At 37.0% G+C, this 15,160-nt stretch overlaps 1 protein-coding gene across 1 annotated transcript in view; it reads right to left on the bottom strand.

The window, feature by feature from the left end:
* The window catches only part of GPC5 (glypican 5), a 569,474-nt gene that overhangs the window by 462,844 nt on the left and 91,470 nt on the right, over window positions 1–15,160 (bottom strand). The window contains exon 4 of the mRNA XM_079303054.1: window positions 3,294–3,427. Coding sequence (XP_079159180.1) covers window positions 3,294–3,427 — 134 coding nt within the window. The remainder of the gene's footprint in view (window positions 1–3,293; window positions 3,428–15,160) is intronic.

Here is a 15,160-nt window from a genome sequence, read left to right on the forward strand (position 1 = left end):
TAAATGTGATGTGAGTGCCCTACTAATTCTAAAACTGCAGATCTGAAAAATTCCATGTAGGGTCAATTCTGACTATGCATCATATAATTGCCTATGTGCATTAGGTTTTAAATATGATTCATCCACACTCTCCTAGCCATGAATAGTCATATCTTTTATTTCTCCACACCCAAAATTGAATCCAGTGTGCACAGCGGGTTTGCAATTTCCTTCCAAATGCCATTGAGTGGATTGATTTTGATTCTGTCTATGCTTTATGTTTACATTCTGGGTGAAAAATAATGCTTAGAGTCCTCTCGAAGTGAACAGTTGGAATTTCTTCCGAAGAAGAAATAAAAATAAATATATAAATATAGCTGTCATAATATCTTGTCACAAACTGCATTCTAACAGAAAGGTCATTCAGTTTATTAGCAAATACATCCTGAGGCAAAGCTAAATTTAATAGAGAAGTAATAACTGATTTCAGTCCCTGTTGATGTCTGACCAAAGTAGTTAGAAGGGCAAATGGTCTGAATGTCAATTTTCACATGATCATCCTCTAGACTAGATAGCATGTAATTATAGGCAGCTGAGCACAAATGTGCAAGTACAGTCCATGGAAGCTGAAGATGCTTTTTATCTGCTTATGCTAAAATTTCATTTTATTTCATTCATTCATTTATTTATTTATTTGTTTTATAATTTCATCCTCTATACTAGAAGCTGTCTGCAGTATGAATTTCTGGAGAAAAAATGCATTTAATACATTAAAGTTTGTATGTTGCTCAAAGGGTTTGCTTAGTTTTTTTAAAATTCAACTTATAATTTTTTGGCATCAAAAGAATGGAGCAATTTCTTCTTCTTCTTCTTCTTGTACCAAATGGTATCAGAAAATATCAGCTTCTGTCCAATGGTAAAAATAATTCAAGAGAAGTTCAGGTAGCAGCAGCCCAACAGGTAGCAGCAGCCCAACATGTACCTTAAAATGTAAACTTTCATCTGGACACGCATTTAGAAAACAAAAGTACCACAGGAAGTAAAAAAAGGTGGAGTTAGAGAAGAGCATTTCCTTAAGAGCAGGCTGCAAGCACTTGCTGAAGTCACAGTTCCACATGAGGTTCTTGCAGTTGCTATGGGAATATAAAATGAAATGTAAAGTGATTGTGACTAATAAGGAAAAGAGGTGATCCAGGAGGTAGCAACTGCAGACGGTATCAGATAGGAAACTGTTAAACTGAAATCTGCATCAGTGAATTTCAAACTTTCTTTCTCTTCCCCTCTGTGGTGCAGAGTTTGCATGCGATCAAGTGGCTCCAGAATCTCAGGCAAGTGAGAGGGAAGGGAAGGGAAGGGAAGGGAAGGGAAGGGAAGGGAAGGGAAGGAGGAAGGGAAGGGAAGGGAAGGGAAGGGAAGGGAAGGGAAGGGAAGGGAAGGGAAGGGAAGGGAAGGGAAGGGAAGGGAAGGAAGGGAAGGGAAGGGAAGGGAAGGGAAGGGAAGGGAAGGGAAGGGAAGGGAAGGGAAGGGAAGGGAAGGGAAGGGAAGGGAAGGGAAGGGAAGGGAAGGGAAGGGAAGGGAAGGGAAGGGAAGGGAAGGAAGGGAAGGGAAGGGAAGGGAAGGGAAGGGAAGGGAAGGGAAGGGAAGGGAAGGGAAGGGAAGGGAAGGGAAGACAATGGTTTTTTGTGTTGCTCACAGCCTCTCATGCCCCTCAAGGTCTCTGAGGCAATCTCCGTGAAGTCAATCCACTGTTCTGTGCCTTGAAACATGGAATGGTGCTGGGAGAGGAGGTGAGATTTTTGAATACTGTATTGTGGTTGCTGAGTATTAACAATCAGAAAACATCAATAACTTGTTTAGCGACATGTAACTGAGAAACAAGCACCCATGTAATGGTCTTCCCTAAAAACTTTTGTGCTGGTTAAAGCAAACTTCTATTTTGCATATCTTTCTGTTACCACAATGTTTCCAAAACCCTGTATTTATATTTTGGATTGGTTTATTTTCTCCACTATTTAGTAACTGAAGGTCCTTACACTGAGAAGAATGGTTTGCCTTTGAAGCTCAGAGGCACTTTTTCTTCTCTAGACATCAGAAGTGAGCAATTATGGCCTGCAATTCTCTCATATTTGTTTTCTTCTGCACTACGAAGTGAAATTAGAGGAAAAAGAGGACAAAGAAAACTTCTTTGATTCTAAGAAATGCTATGACAGAAATAAAATTTCTGATTTTAGCTCCGTACTTTATTTGCATAATGGAGTCTTTAAACTTAACTGCAACACTCAATGCCTTACAGTGCTATTACTACTTACGGTCATTAAAAATCTGATTAACTTGTCCAAATATAGACTGACCTTTGAGATTCCTTCAGCTACCTAAGATATCTGCAGAAAGCTGAAAGCCGTCACAGAATCACAGAATCTGCTGATTTGGAAGGGACTCATAAGGAACTTTGAGTTCAACTCTTGCACAGGACCATCCTTAAGAGTCTCTCCATATGCCTAAGGGTATGGTCCACACACTTCTCCAACTCTATCAGGCTTGAACTCTTTGATACAACTTACAGTTTCACCTACATCCTTCTCAGCAGAAGAAGATCAGTTGGAATACCCCAGGGCATCTTTGAGTGGCACTGGATGTTTGCAGATATGTGGGCAGTTAAAATACTTGTCCTTTCCACAGACTGTAATGGCAGCTCAAACACCTAACTTACAGAGTCACACAAAGTTCACCCTGCAATGCTGAACCAGGTTTAAACAAAATCTCCAAGCCTCTGCAGTCACTTCAATTCACTGTATACCAGCAAAAGAGCAGGAGGAAAAAAATCAGCAGGTCTTGTTTGAACAAGGCTTTCTAAATTCAGTCCCAAATGCTAAGTCATCTCTTTTTTTTACAGCAGAAAGCTATGTAAGAAAAGTAATTCATTTTTTATGCCTTATCAGCTTGTACAAACAGTTTTCTGTAAAAAGCTAGTCACTTTTTGTCAGATTTAGTAATGCCTGTTGATATGTAAAGTTAAATGTAATTTTAAAAATTACACATAGAGCTAACACTCATATTCTATCAATCTTAGATACCCTCCAAAATACTATAAAGCACACCAAATGACTGTGGTCATATATCCATTACTTCTGAAAACAAATCTAGTAATGAAATTACCCTTTCCAAAATGTAACAGACTGTGTTGCTCAAATGTTTCACTCTTTGGAGACTTTATTCTCTAGTAGAGCATGCCACTGCATTGAGCATAATGTACTCTATTGTAAAATAATGGCTTACTTTATTCATTCTTTCTGGCTGTAAAACTAATGCCTTACTTTCTTCTGCTGGCAAGTGTTTCCTCACTGTCTCTGGAGAGCATCTTCAGCCCTTGATTATCTTTGTTCTGATCAAGGGAGCAAGCAGGAGATTGCTTAGGCTTTCTTACAGGAGGACCACAAATCTTATTCACCTAAAAGGAAAAAGCCACAAGAAGAAGAAAAGAGCACATGTAAGCAACAATTATTACCTATCCCTCAATTCAGTTTCACTACAAGACTAAGCTACGAAAAGCTTAATTACAATACTGTGTAACACTGTATCCATAATGAATGAAGCAAACAAATAATTAATCATTTTGTAGCAGAAAAAAATATTAAAAGCATTCCTTTTTGAGGGACACCAAGTGCACAGGAAAGTCACCACGTATTTTATTGATTATGGTGGTTTTTTCTCCCCATAAGTAAGTGTATTTTTATGTAGACAGCATCAGTAACCTCAGAGAATATGATGTGTTTTGAACAGCAGCATATTTCCATTTTTTCTGTTATATATCCCAACCACATTTTTGATATACACTAACTTTGTCACCTTCTTTCAGGGTTGATCAATTATTATGGCATGTTCAGCCCAGTTACACAAAAAAATAGTGAACAGCATGGTGGAAATTTGCATTACAACACTGAAAGATGTTAAGGTAATGACCCAAGATGTAAGTTTAATGATACTGGACCACCAATGTTGAAAATATCAAGGAATTTTATGTTTGGCTTTCTGATCTAGGCATCAATAGATAAAAATTCACATGAAGTCTCATTTTCTTCTTTGTAAAATGTGATACTGAGCATTTTGTATGACATAGGACATCAATTCACATTCATAGCTCATTACTCTTCTAGTCATTAAATAAAAATCATTAGGAATATATATATATATAAATTTATTAAATAAGAGGTAGTTATGCTTATAATCACATCTGACAAGAGATATTAAGCAGACTGAACAGCATGCATTTGTGTAAGCTAGCTCTGGTGAAAAAGAAACACTATGTGATTTATGAAAACCTGGTAGTCAACTTTTAGAGAGAAAAAGGGAGAGAGGAGATCAATGTAACCTCTAAGGCAGGCATCTAATTTTGAAGCAGAAACATATTTAAAATGCTGCTAGGTGAAGGAAGGAGTATGTATGCTACAGAAAAAATTACTATTGCATTTTATATCCCCACACATAAGAACACAGACAGCAAATAAATCTCACTTTCAAGTTATCATCATGCATTAACGAGAGAAGTGCAAGTCTAATGGACCATCTTTCAACTGAGAATTCCTGTAGAGTTAGTTAAGAAATACATTCAAAATTTAAAATGGAATAAAAATCAAATTTTAAAGATGTTGTCATGCGTGTTGTGTGTTATGATAATGAAAGACTCACTGAACACAGCAAAAAGAAGAAAGAATCAGCATTATTACTACACAAGAACTAGTGTTACCTTATGATTTGAAATTGAACGTAAAGTTTAGAGAGAGTGGTCATTTTAGGCTGTGGTTCACACATCACAACTCAGGCAGCTGAGTTATAGTTCAGTCCCCCTTCAAATGACATGCATGAATTTACCTGCAAGATAACAACCTGCAAGACAAGTATCTCTGGACATATGACTAATGTCCTTTAAGGGGTTACACTTCGAACATCACTTGAGGCATTCATTTCACTGTTTCTTCTTAGAGGCAGTGTCTCTTTGGGCAGCATCTTACTACATTCCTTCTTGTCCTCAAATTCAGTTTCAAACCTCCCTCACACTATTTCCCCTCATTATTTCTTCTTCAGCATACATTAAAGCATATTCCACCAGCTTAACTGGATTCCCTATTTCCCTCCCTTGTAAGTCTCTACACTTTTTCATTGCTTCATGCATCCTTAAGCAAGTTTGCTTCTTCAGTGCCAGTCTCTGCAGCAGCTTATCCCATCACCTGCTCTATGCCAATATAAAGGAGAAATACCAGAGAACAAAACGTTTCCATCATTTTACTTGTCTCACTTTACCATATTCTTCTATGTTCAGCTTCCCATACAGTCTTCAGCTACTCTTTGTCTTACCAAAAATAAGAATAAGGGTTTAACAGAGAGTGAGAGTTAGATCCAGATGTTTGGGAAGGAGGCTCAGTCTCAGGACAGGCCTGGGTCAGGTGTGTAGGGTCCTGTAGGACCCAGGTGCCCTGCACATCTGAACAAGGCACTTTTGCTGTCCAGGCACTCGCAGAGCCTGACTGCAGGGTGAGCCTGTGGGGAGAGGAGAAGCAGGGTAGAGAAGACTTGCTGCCTAATGCAGCCCCTGAGCAGATGAGTACCAGTCCTTTGGGTCAAAGGGAAAAAAACAGAAAGGCAGAAATAAATAAATTGGATCCACCTATAGTAAAGAGAAAAAAATTCATGTACATTCATTCATCTTCACCAGGAAAACAAGAGAATCCACAGCTATCCATGTTTCTCGAATTTACAATAAAGTCTCATTATATTTTGCAATGACTAAAATGAACAAAAAAAAAAAAGAAAATCGGTATTTTTTACAGTCCTAATGCCTTGGAATATGGATGATGATTGTTTTATATGTGCTTTACATAAACAGTTTTTTCAAAATACTGTCTTACAGCCTTTATCTTTGAGTCAATGTCTCAAATTCATTTGCAATGGTAGGAAATTTGCATTCACTGATACATGTAAATACAAACCTTAGTTTCCAAAACAATATCTTAAAAATTATTCTTGAGTAAACTTTATATATCAAAATAGCACTAAAACCAGTAATTATCTGAAATGTCTATTTAACAACTGATTTTTTCCCCAGTGCTGGAAAATTATGAAAATTCTAATAAAAAGCACTTGTACAGCACCACTGCCATTCTCACAAAGATATGCATGACAGTAATCAAAACTGAGAACTCAGTTCTGTTAATGAGAGCAGCAGCACAAAATTTGGTCTTTAGCAGTCACTTACTTATACAGACACAGTTTCTGATGAGCTACTTCAGCATTCACAATGGTGATGTCAGCATCTCTGTTACCTTTCTCATATCTACCTTATCTAAACCTCTGGGAACACTGGCTTTGCATGGTGTTGGTTCTTTTTCTGTGTTTGGCACACCATATTGTTCACCACATCATATTGCTCACCTAGCTGAATCCAGCCTGGGGTTTTCTAACTGTTCAGTAGTGCCTGTCACTTTTATGTCATTAACTTTATGTGCATAACAAATTTTTTTTTTGCCTCCCTCACTAGCCCAGTCTTCATTATCACCTGATTTTTGCAGTAAACTCAAGCATATGAAAATATCATGCACTCTTGTCTCGCCTTCAGGTGCCTGTTCTGTCTCTAAGCCAAATAATTTATAACTCAAATATGTCAGTATTTGATTTCCCAGTATAGGGCTAATGACAGTCTAAAAAACAGATAAATACAGTTTTCATAATAATGTCTGCCTTATTTTTTTTTTTTTTTTTCACATTCTTCATATATACAGAAACAAGTACACACGGTAAGCGTAACACCACCTAGTTGTATTTCTTGTGTTCTCTGAAGTACTGAAACCATATCCATTAGCTACACTGTTTCTTAATTTTTAGTCTCTGGACTGCAAAATTAGCCTTCCAGTTGAGAAATCATTCAGTGCTACTATTATTGCCAGTCTTGAGAGACTGGAATCATAACTTTGAAAGAAGAGCAATCCTCTCACTACCCTACTCAACTAAGAAATTACCCTTTTGCAGGAATACCTGATCAGAATGTATTCTTACTATCTTGTAGTTTCACTGGAATGGGATTTCCTCTGAACGTTTCCACAAACTGAGCATTTTTCCTGGCTTCAAAAACAAAAGAGTGCGTAAAATGATCCTCAAAGAGGATGAAAAATAGAAGAGTGTAACTAAGAAACTGTAAGAAAAATAATGCAGTGAAATACCTCCCACTGAATTTCTGGAAGAATTAGACTTCCATGAAATTTTAAAACAGGCAAGTCTCAGCAACTTGCTAGAATTTTTTCTTTCTTTTTTTCCCCCCTTTTTTGAAATGTTCTTAAATATCACACAATATTTAAGGGCATAAAAAGAAGCCTCAGAAAATTATAAAAATTCTGATTTTCACAGTTCAGACAAATCTATTGTCAGTATAGTCAGCATGCTGCTATTACGCACAATTTGCATGCCACAGTATGATGACTGAGTTAATTAAAAGCTCTTGTAATAACCACGCAGTTAAATTGCAATTAGTGCCACACGTGAACTTTATGGCAGCTTGATTTTGCTTGGTGCGATTCCTTAGAACATCTACTTATGATTACTCACAGTTTGAAAAACTGGAGCAATACAAACCTTTGTATTTAAACAGGACTGCACAATGATGGGAGCATCACATCAATAATGGTTGGACACTGTCCTCTAAGTTCAGACACTCAGTATGAGAAATGTGTCACACTCTTTGTTTCTGTTTTGGTTTGAGCTTTTTGCTCTTTTTTCTCACTATACAAGTGGCTCTTTCTGACCTCAGCATTTCTACTGAAATTATTTTACACCAAATGACTGAATAAAAAAATTGCACAGTCCTGCGATGCACTTCAAGCTATATTTACCAAGTCTCAGTAGACTCAAGTTTTAAATGCCTGCATGGACTATGGCCACAATAATGCCTTGCAGGTCTGTGAGACTGGTTCAATCTAATTAACACCTGACATATACTCCATTTACAAGAAATTCTAGAGATAAATACATGTATGTATCAAGAACTTCTAGTGCTTGCTAAACTTACCAAAAAAACCCATGGAAGGGTTAAAGCAACTCTTTAAATAAAGGAAGTTTTCAGACTCCTGATTCTGATACCCAGCCAGATTCGAGTAGAAGACAAGAGGTTTTGTACCCAGAGAGGTGTCTTTTCCCCTGTTCCTAATCTAAGTGACTAGCTATGCCATAATCTGATTTTATTTAATGAATGTTTCAGTTAGTGACTAGTCTGGTAACTTTCAGTTCTAGCTGTCAGATCACAAACTTGCCACATTCCTTACAATTAAAACCCCTCAAACACTTGTGAGCAAAAAGACAACTGAAATCGAATAACCCTAAAACAAAGCTAGAATGAAAAATCAGGCTGGTTGGAAATACATTTTCTACAAATAAACTGTGGTTAATTTTATTTTTCTTTCCAGAAATACACAAAGAATACTTTCTTCAAGAAAAAGAATAAAGATTATTGACGAGTTGCCAGCATTTCCAACACCAAATTACTGATCAAAAATACAAAATATTTTGATCAAGGAAAACGATGCTCGAAACTGTCATAGCTTCCTTGGTTTATTTCAGCTAAACCACAAGAGGGAGCATCAGTATTTCAGTATTCCCAACCACTTCAGCAGCCTTCTATTAGTTTTGGGGATTTTGGGTTTGGTTTTTGGGATTTTTTGTGGCTTTTTGTGGCTTTTTGTTTTGTTTTGGGGTTGGTTTTTTTTGTTTGTTTTTTTTGTTTGTTTGTTTTGTTTTGTTTGGGTTTCTTTTGTTTGTTTGCTTCTTTGTTTGTTTGGAACACTTGCTCATTTAATCTCTTACTTCTGTTTCAAAGAAAATTGCATTTTGATATATGAGAGGGTGCACATGGCATGGCAGATTAAAGTATTCCCTATCGAGACAAAATCCAAGGTTTTGAAAACAAGGAGAGCAAGCATGAGGTATAAACTTCTGTTTTTCCTTCAGAACAGAAAAATGTTACTATGCAATTGCTAATGTGAGGAGAGACTGGTGGAGTACCACCAGGAGAGCAACCCAGGAAAACCATGAAGAAATTCTGTATTACTTTATTTGCTTTCTTTCCAAATTTTATCTTCTTTACCTGTGACTACTTGACTCTAACAGTATGTCTCAGAGAAATAAGCAAGTTCTGGAGTTACAGTGGCAAATTACAAGATTCATACCTACGCCTAAGCATTTTACAGAATTTGCAGAAGTCCATGACAAGTGAAGAGGAAAACATTGTGAACAAAAGCCTAGAGAATCAGAGAGCAAAGATGACACTTAGAATAATGTCTGCTTAAATTACTAAACAACTTAGAATCCCCTGCAAGACAAATCTTAAGTAGACTTGCCAGCTAATGATATTTTCCAAGAATTTTTTTTCAAAATTGACATTGAAATTTCAAGTGATACACAAAAATGTACTTTGTGTACAGCTGTAATTTTTCAAGAGAGAGAGCTGGAAGTGATTTCAAGCTCAAAAGAATAAATCCAATTCAAAGAAAAGTTGTGAAATATAAGAGTTTGTCTCACACCCAACCAGGTGGTATTGTGGAAAAATAAATGCAAACTGCAGATGTACAGAATGCACACCCACCAGCAAGGCAGTAGTAGCCTCCTCAGGAAAGAAAAAAAAGAGAAATTATTACATTTTGGAAATAAAAAGAAAGCAGTTTTCTGTGATACATAAATTGAAGTACAACTTTGAGATACTGAGCTAATAATTCCACCTGGTTTGGCACTATGCAGCACCACTGCCATGGAGAAATGCCTCACTCCTGGAAGTATTCAGGGCCAGGCTGGATGGGACCTTGAACATCTGGTCTGGTGGAAAGAGTCCCTGTCCATGGCAGGGGGTTGGAACTAGATGATCTTTAAAGTCCCTTGCAATGAAAACCATTCTGTGAGTTTACAAAATCTTCAGTCAAGACCAAGGAAAGAGACGAAAATGCAAAGAGTTTGCAAGCCAGCTTTTTATATCAGAATTTTTTCATATGGTTTTGTAAAAGACTGCTGTTCAAGCTGCTGGATTCTAGGAGTCACAGTCTCCAGCTTTCACATGACTTGACTGAGACTCATACCCTCCTTCTCCTACTACATCTATTAAAATCAGTAATACTGTCCAAGTTCTTAAGACTGTCCTCATATCTTATCAGTATTTCATTATCTCTGCTTTCCTTAGTAATTTTGCATGTTGGGGATTGCAAAATGAAATCTAAGAGCCCATTATATATGAGCTACTTAATATACTTTTAATTTGTGTCTTCTGGTCTTTAATTACCAAAATTGTAAATGGTTTTAATTCTGCTGCTCCATTCATGAGGGACTAACACTCAGCAAGTCTGGCAGTAAAAGTAGTTTCTCCTCCTGAATGGAGCTGGGAGAGAAGGAAATATTTTTTTTTTTTTCACTTTAAATGACTTAATGTCAGGGGAAATCCGAATGTTCTCAGCCAAGTTACCCTGTCTGTAGCCAGAACACAGCACTGCCAGTTCAAACTCTTCAAAGGCAGTTCAACAAAAACTGCTTCTTATGAGAGGCTGCCAGCTCTCCTGATCCAAGTCTGCTTCAGTGGATGCCAAGGTGTTTCATTTATGTTCAGTGAAAACACTCTGCAGCTCTCCTCCAAAATTATATAAAACTGGTAGTAGCCCTTTCCAAAGATCAGTTGCTTGTGTGTAGTTTGACTGATTTATTTATGATTTCTTGTGGTTTAAATATAATTTATTACTCCTTATTTCTGTGTGCCAAGCAAATACAGCTCGGATGCAGTGGGCTAACATTGAGCTGTCATGTAGGACACAGAATTGTTCTTTAAATCTAGGTCTAAGATTATCCAAGATAACCTGTGTAAACCAGAAGAAATTCAGTAGATGTGTGATTGTTTGTGTGAATGAAAGCAGAATTTGGGCTCTATAACCTTTATCAGGCACATAACTCAAGTAAAACAAAAAACATATTTCAATTTACAATATATAAAGAATTACTGAAAGCAAACCAAGCTGGCTGCATCAGCATATCTGAACAATGTGTTTACACTTTATTGCAGGCTGAAATATATGTTTCGAAATTGTGAAGAGTAGATCTTAGCAATTTTGTTAGCAAAATTCTGTAACAGAAGTATGTAAATTAATAAAATCATGTCCACTTAATTTACTGACCATAATGCATTATTTCATTTAGCAACAAATACTGTCAATAACTCTTTCTACAACTGGAGGGTCACTTTTCTATAATAAGAATCAAAAAATGTCAGGAAAAGAGGAGGGGAAAATCCTCTATCTAGTGAGTATTTCAGAGAACCTATGTGTTTCTTCCCCATTCCAAACTGCAGCTTACAAGATCAATGTTTCTGCCTCCTGTATCTGTATATTAAGTGTCGCAGTGCCTCCTCACTCTCTTCTTTGAACCTGGGCAAACCAGTTTATTTTGAAGATCTTTTGCAATGTATAAGATATATACATGCTCATGTCATTTCAAGGACCAAAACAGTCCAAAAAGCTCATTTGCTTCAAAATCTCTATATCTGCCCTTAAAGAAGGTATTCATTACAAAGGGCTGGTAGTGATTTAAAGGGCAACCAAGATACCAGAAGTTTGCTCAGCTCAGTATTTCTTTGTGAAGTAATTGTTTCACAATGAAAAACAAAGAGCAGAGAAAAGACAGCTTACAGAAAGGATTGTTAGTGTTCTTCTTTACAATTGTTCATGCCTTCTACCCAGTTTTGGGGAAGGAGTGAAAAGTCTCCTTCCTTCTATTTTTGCAAATGTGAAGAATCACATTGCGGTATTTTCTGTCTCTTAGAGAATGTTCCTCACCTTAGTCCAAGTGGCCAGTAGGCACATTGAGACACACTTGCCATTGTGCCAAAGCAGAGTTAGATATCTCTCATATCACCTGAACCCAGACCATGATGGCAGCCCAGACTGCTTCCTCCACATTTTTCAGGCCTCTGAGTCCCCCCGCAGTCAATGGAAAGAGAAAAGCCATTTCAGATCTTTGCATTTTGCCCAAATTTTGCCTAATTCTCTGTTTTTGAAAAAAGATATAAAAGGGAAGATTATATTACAAATCCTTCGCTTTCCTGACATAACAAATCCCAATATTAAAAAGGAAATGCAGCAGAATTGAACCATTTAACATAAGTTTCAAGTAATTTCAAATTGTGAAGCAGGTTCATCCAAAACACATTAAATACAAATGCATAATGCATGCCATGATATATTCCTACATGATTCACTTGGCAGTCTAGATTGAACAGATCTCATGCAAACCTGCCCTACTCAGCACTGCTTGCCAAAGCCATGCATGTGCATTGATAACTGAGGTGGGCAGAGCTTGGCTTAGAGCCAAAGGCCCACCCAGTTGCTCTTTCAATCCTTCTCCTCTGTACAGAATAAGGAGAGAGAAAGAAGAAGAAAAAGCTTGTGAATCAAGATTAAGACAAGGAGATCACTCACCAATTGATGTCATGGCCAAAACAGCCTCAGTTTGGGAAAGACTAATTAATACACTACAAATTAAAAACAGATTATGATGGTGGGAAACAAAGCTCAGACTAGAAACACTTTCTTCCTATCTCCTCCCTCCTTCATCTCATTCCTCCATTTCCAGCTCTCCTGTTGCCCCTCAGGCCCCCAGGTACTGCAGGGAGTTTGGGGACTGGGGATTGCTGTCAGTCCATAACATTTGCCAGTGCAACTGGGCCCATACATGTAACTCCACTGTGGGAGACTCAGGGGAGCAATTTGGGCAATTCAGCACATGAATTTTAAAAAAGCACTTCTCAGAAAAGTGTGAGACTTGAACTTGACATTGGATTTGAAAGTCTTCCCACCAAAGGTGAGAAATATGTTCTCTGTCATCTCCATAAATAAAAGGAAAATCAGAAAAAAAGAACAGGAATAGAAAACTATGTACCTTGAAAATGGTACCAAAAGCTGATATATCATATATTTAAATTCTGAGAAGCTGAAGAACATAGCAACTCATTCTGTTTCATGGTTTCGTGTTCTGCTACTATGTTTGAAAAGTTCTTGATGGAAACAAGTGCTTCCAGTGTTTGCCACACATCTCCCAGTGTATCATAAACCTCAAAATAAAAGACAAACAGAATATTATCAAGTGTATGTCCAGCAGTGTGTACATATTTTGTCATTCATAACCCTAACACCCATTTTTCCATAATCTGCACATAACTGTTCATGCATTATTGCCTTTGCCAGTATTCTGTGCGTGATTTCAAGCCCTGCTTCTAACACATTAGGAAAAAGTGGAACAATTGCACTGTAAAAGGACACCAATTTTGACAATAATTCAGCAACATTAGGCATACAACAGCCATTCCAACTGCCAAAATACTCTGAGATGTGATTACCACAATTTCTATCTTAAATGTTGTAGCAGGTATCGTCTTGTTATTGGATAAACACTGATTTCAGTCACAAAAAAACCCAAAAAAAAACAAAAAAAAAAACCAGCATAGGTACTTGTAGTAATATATAGTGAGTGGTATAAATGCCAGAAATAAGGGTAATATTTCAGACCTCAGTAAATGCACGCTACTGAAATATATAGAAAGGATGGATCAAACAAAAAAAAATGGGAAGAGGCCAATTGCTAAGTATGTTAAGGTAGGAATAAAGCCTACTATTTAATGAAGACAACTTTTCATTAGTTAGAAACAAACCATAAACACTTTATTTGGTGATTTCCACTCTGTGTTCAAAATTCTCCATTCTCTTTTCTGATGAACAAAACTCAGCTTAACTTCAGAAGAAAACTTTTTGATAGAGGCAAGAAGCTTTTCTATGATGAAACAATGGGGAAGTGAAACACAACATTAGAAGAATCTGAATTTGATGGAGGTCATGACTGCAATAGACTTACTCATTTACATTTAAAAAATGACATATAAAAAATATGCCATACTGTATCATACAAGCAGTTCAGTTTTTCACAGCTATAGCATATCTGAACAGAGAGAAAGGTGATGATCTTCAACTCTGTTAGTTGTAATAGGAATCTTCTTTTCAAACACAATTGTATTAGACTTTAAATCTAATTACTATTCAGCAGTTTTCACAAATCAGTTTTTATCGATCTTGTGAAGTAATTTAAATTCATCAATGTATCAAGTAATTTAAATTCTGCAAAGTTATGATGCCACGATCATATGCCAGAAGCATCAGGCAGAATTCCACAATTTTATTCCAAAATCTACTTTGCTGAAAATCATAGGGGCTTGGGGGTTTTTTTGTCTTTTTTTAAAGTATGAAAGAATTTAATAGCAAGTGGCTCATTTGTGGGTTGTCTTTTACAAATTGGTAATGGGAACACACACTTGCTGAAAGTTAAAGGAGCATAAGGGTGAGTCCAGATAGATAGTTTGGTGACAGGAACACTATAATTAATTTTCCCACGATGTCAAATTTAAGTAGCATCTGTGCAATCTCTAAACCAAAGCTCATTTTCCCTCCACAGTTTATCACCAATGCCTCCACTTCTCTTGAGAACAAAAGTACTACTGTTGACATACTTGGCTTCCACTTCTTCTGAGAACCGCCAGGCTATTACTCCATTAGTCTCAAACTTTATCATCCTGTTGTGGGGAATTTTATCCATATTTAGAGACTAAGGAGCAATTAATTCTTTTGCTCTGACCAAAGATCTGTGAAACAAATAGAAAGTGCATACAGACTTTAGCAACATGATTGCATGGTAATGTTCACCAACCATGAGATGAAGCCAGTGCTCACGTTCTGCACTAGAAGAACACCATGAAAATAGGTTATGTTCCTGTCTTGTTCATTTTAGTTGTATGCAGGTCTTATCCTACGATAGCTATTGAGTAAAAGATGGTTGATTCTTCAGTAAGAATATTCCCCTGATGCACCCACCTTCTAAACCATTTCACAGAATCAGATTTATTTAGGAGGGATTTTCTGAGGTCATATAATCCAACATCCCTATTCAATTAGGGTCAGATACAGGTTTGGTTTCCAACACTTCCAAAGATGGAAACTCCAAAACACCTCTGGACAACTCATTCCATGCAATTTCATGGGTTTTGATTTCTGTCCATTGCCTCTTGTCCAGCAAATGAGCAAGGCTGACAAGAGCTTGGCTTTTTCTTTTTCAGTAGCTCATACCATGT

This window comes from Erithacus rubecula, assembly GCF_903797595.1.
Source record: "Erithacus rubecula genome assembly, chromosome: 1".
Lineage (NCBI taxonomy): Eukaryota > Metazoa > Chordata > Aves > Passeriformes > Muscicapidae > Erithacus > Erithacus rubecula.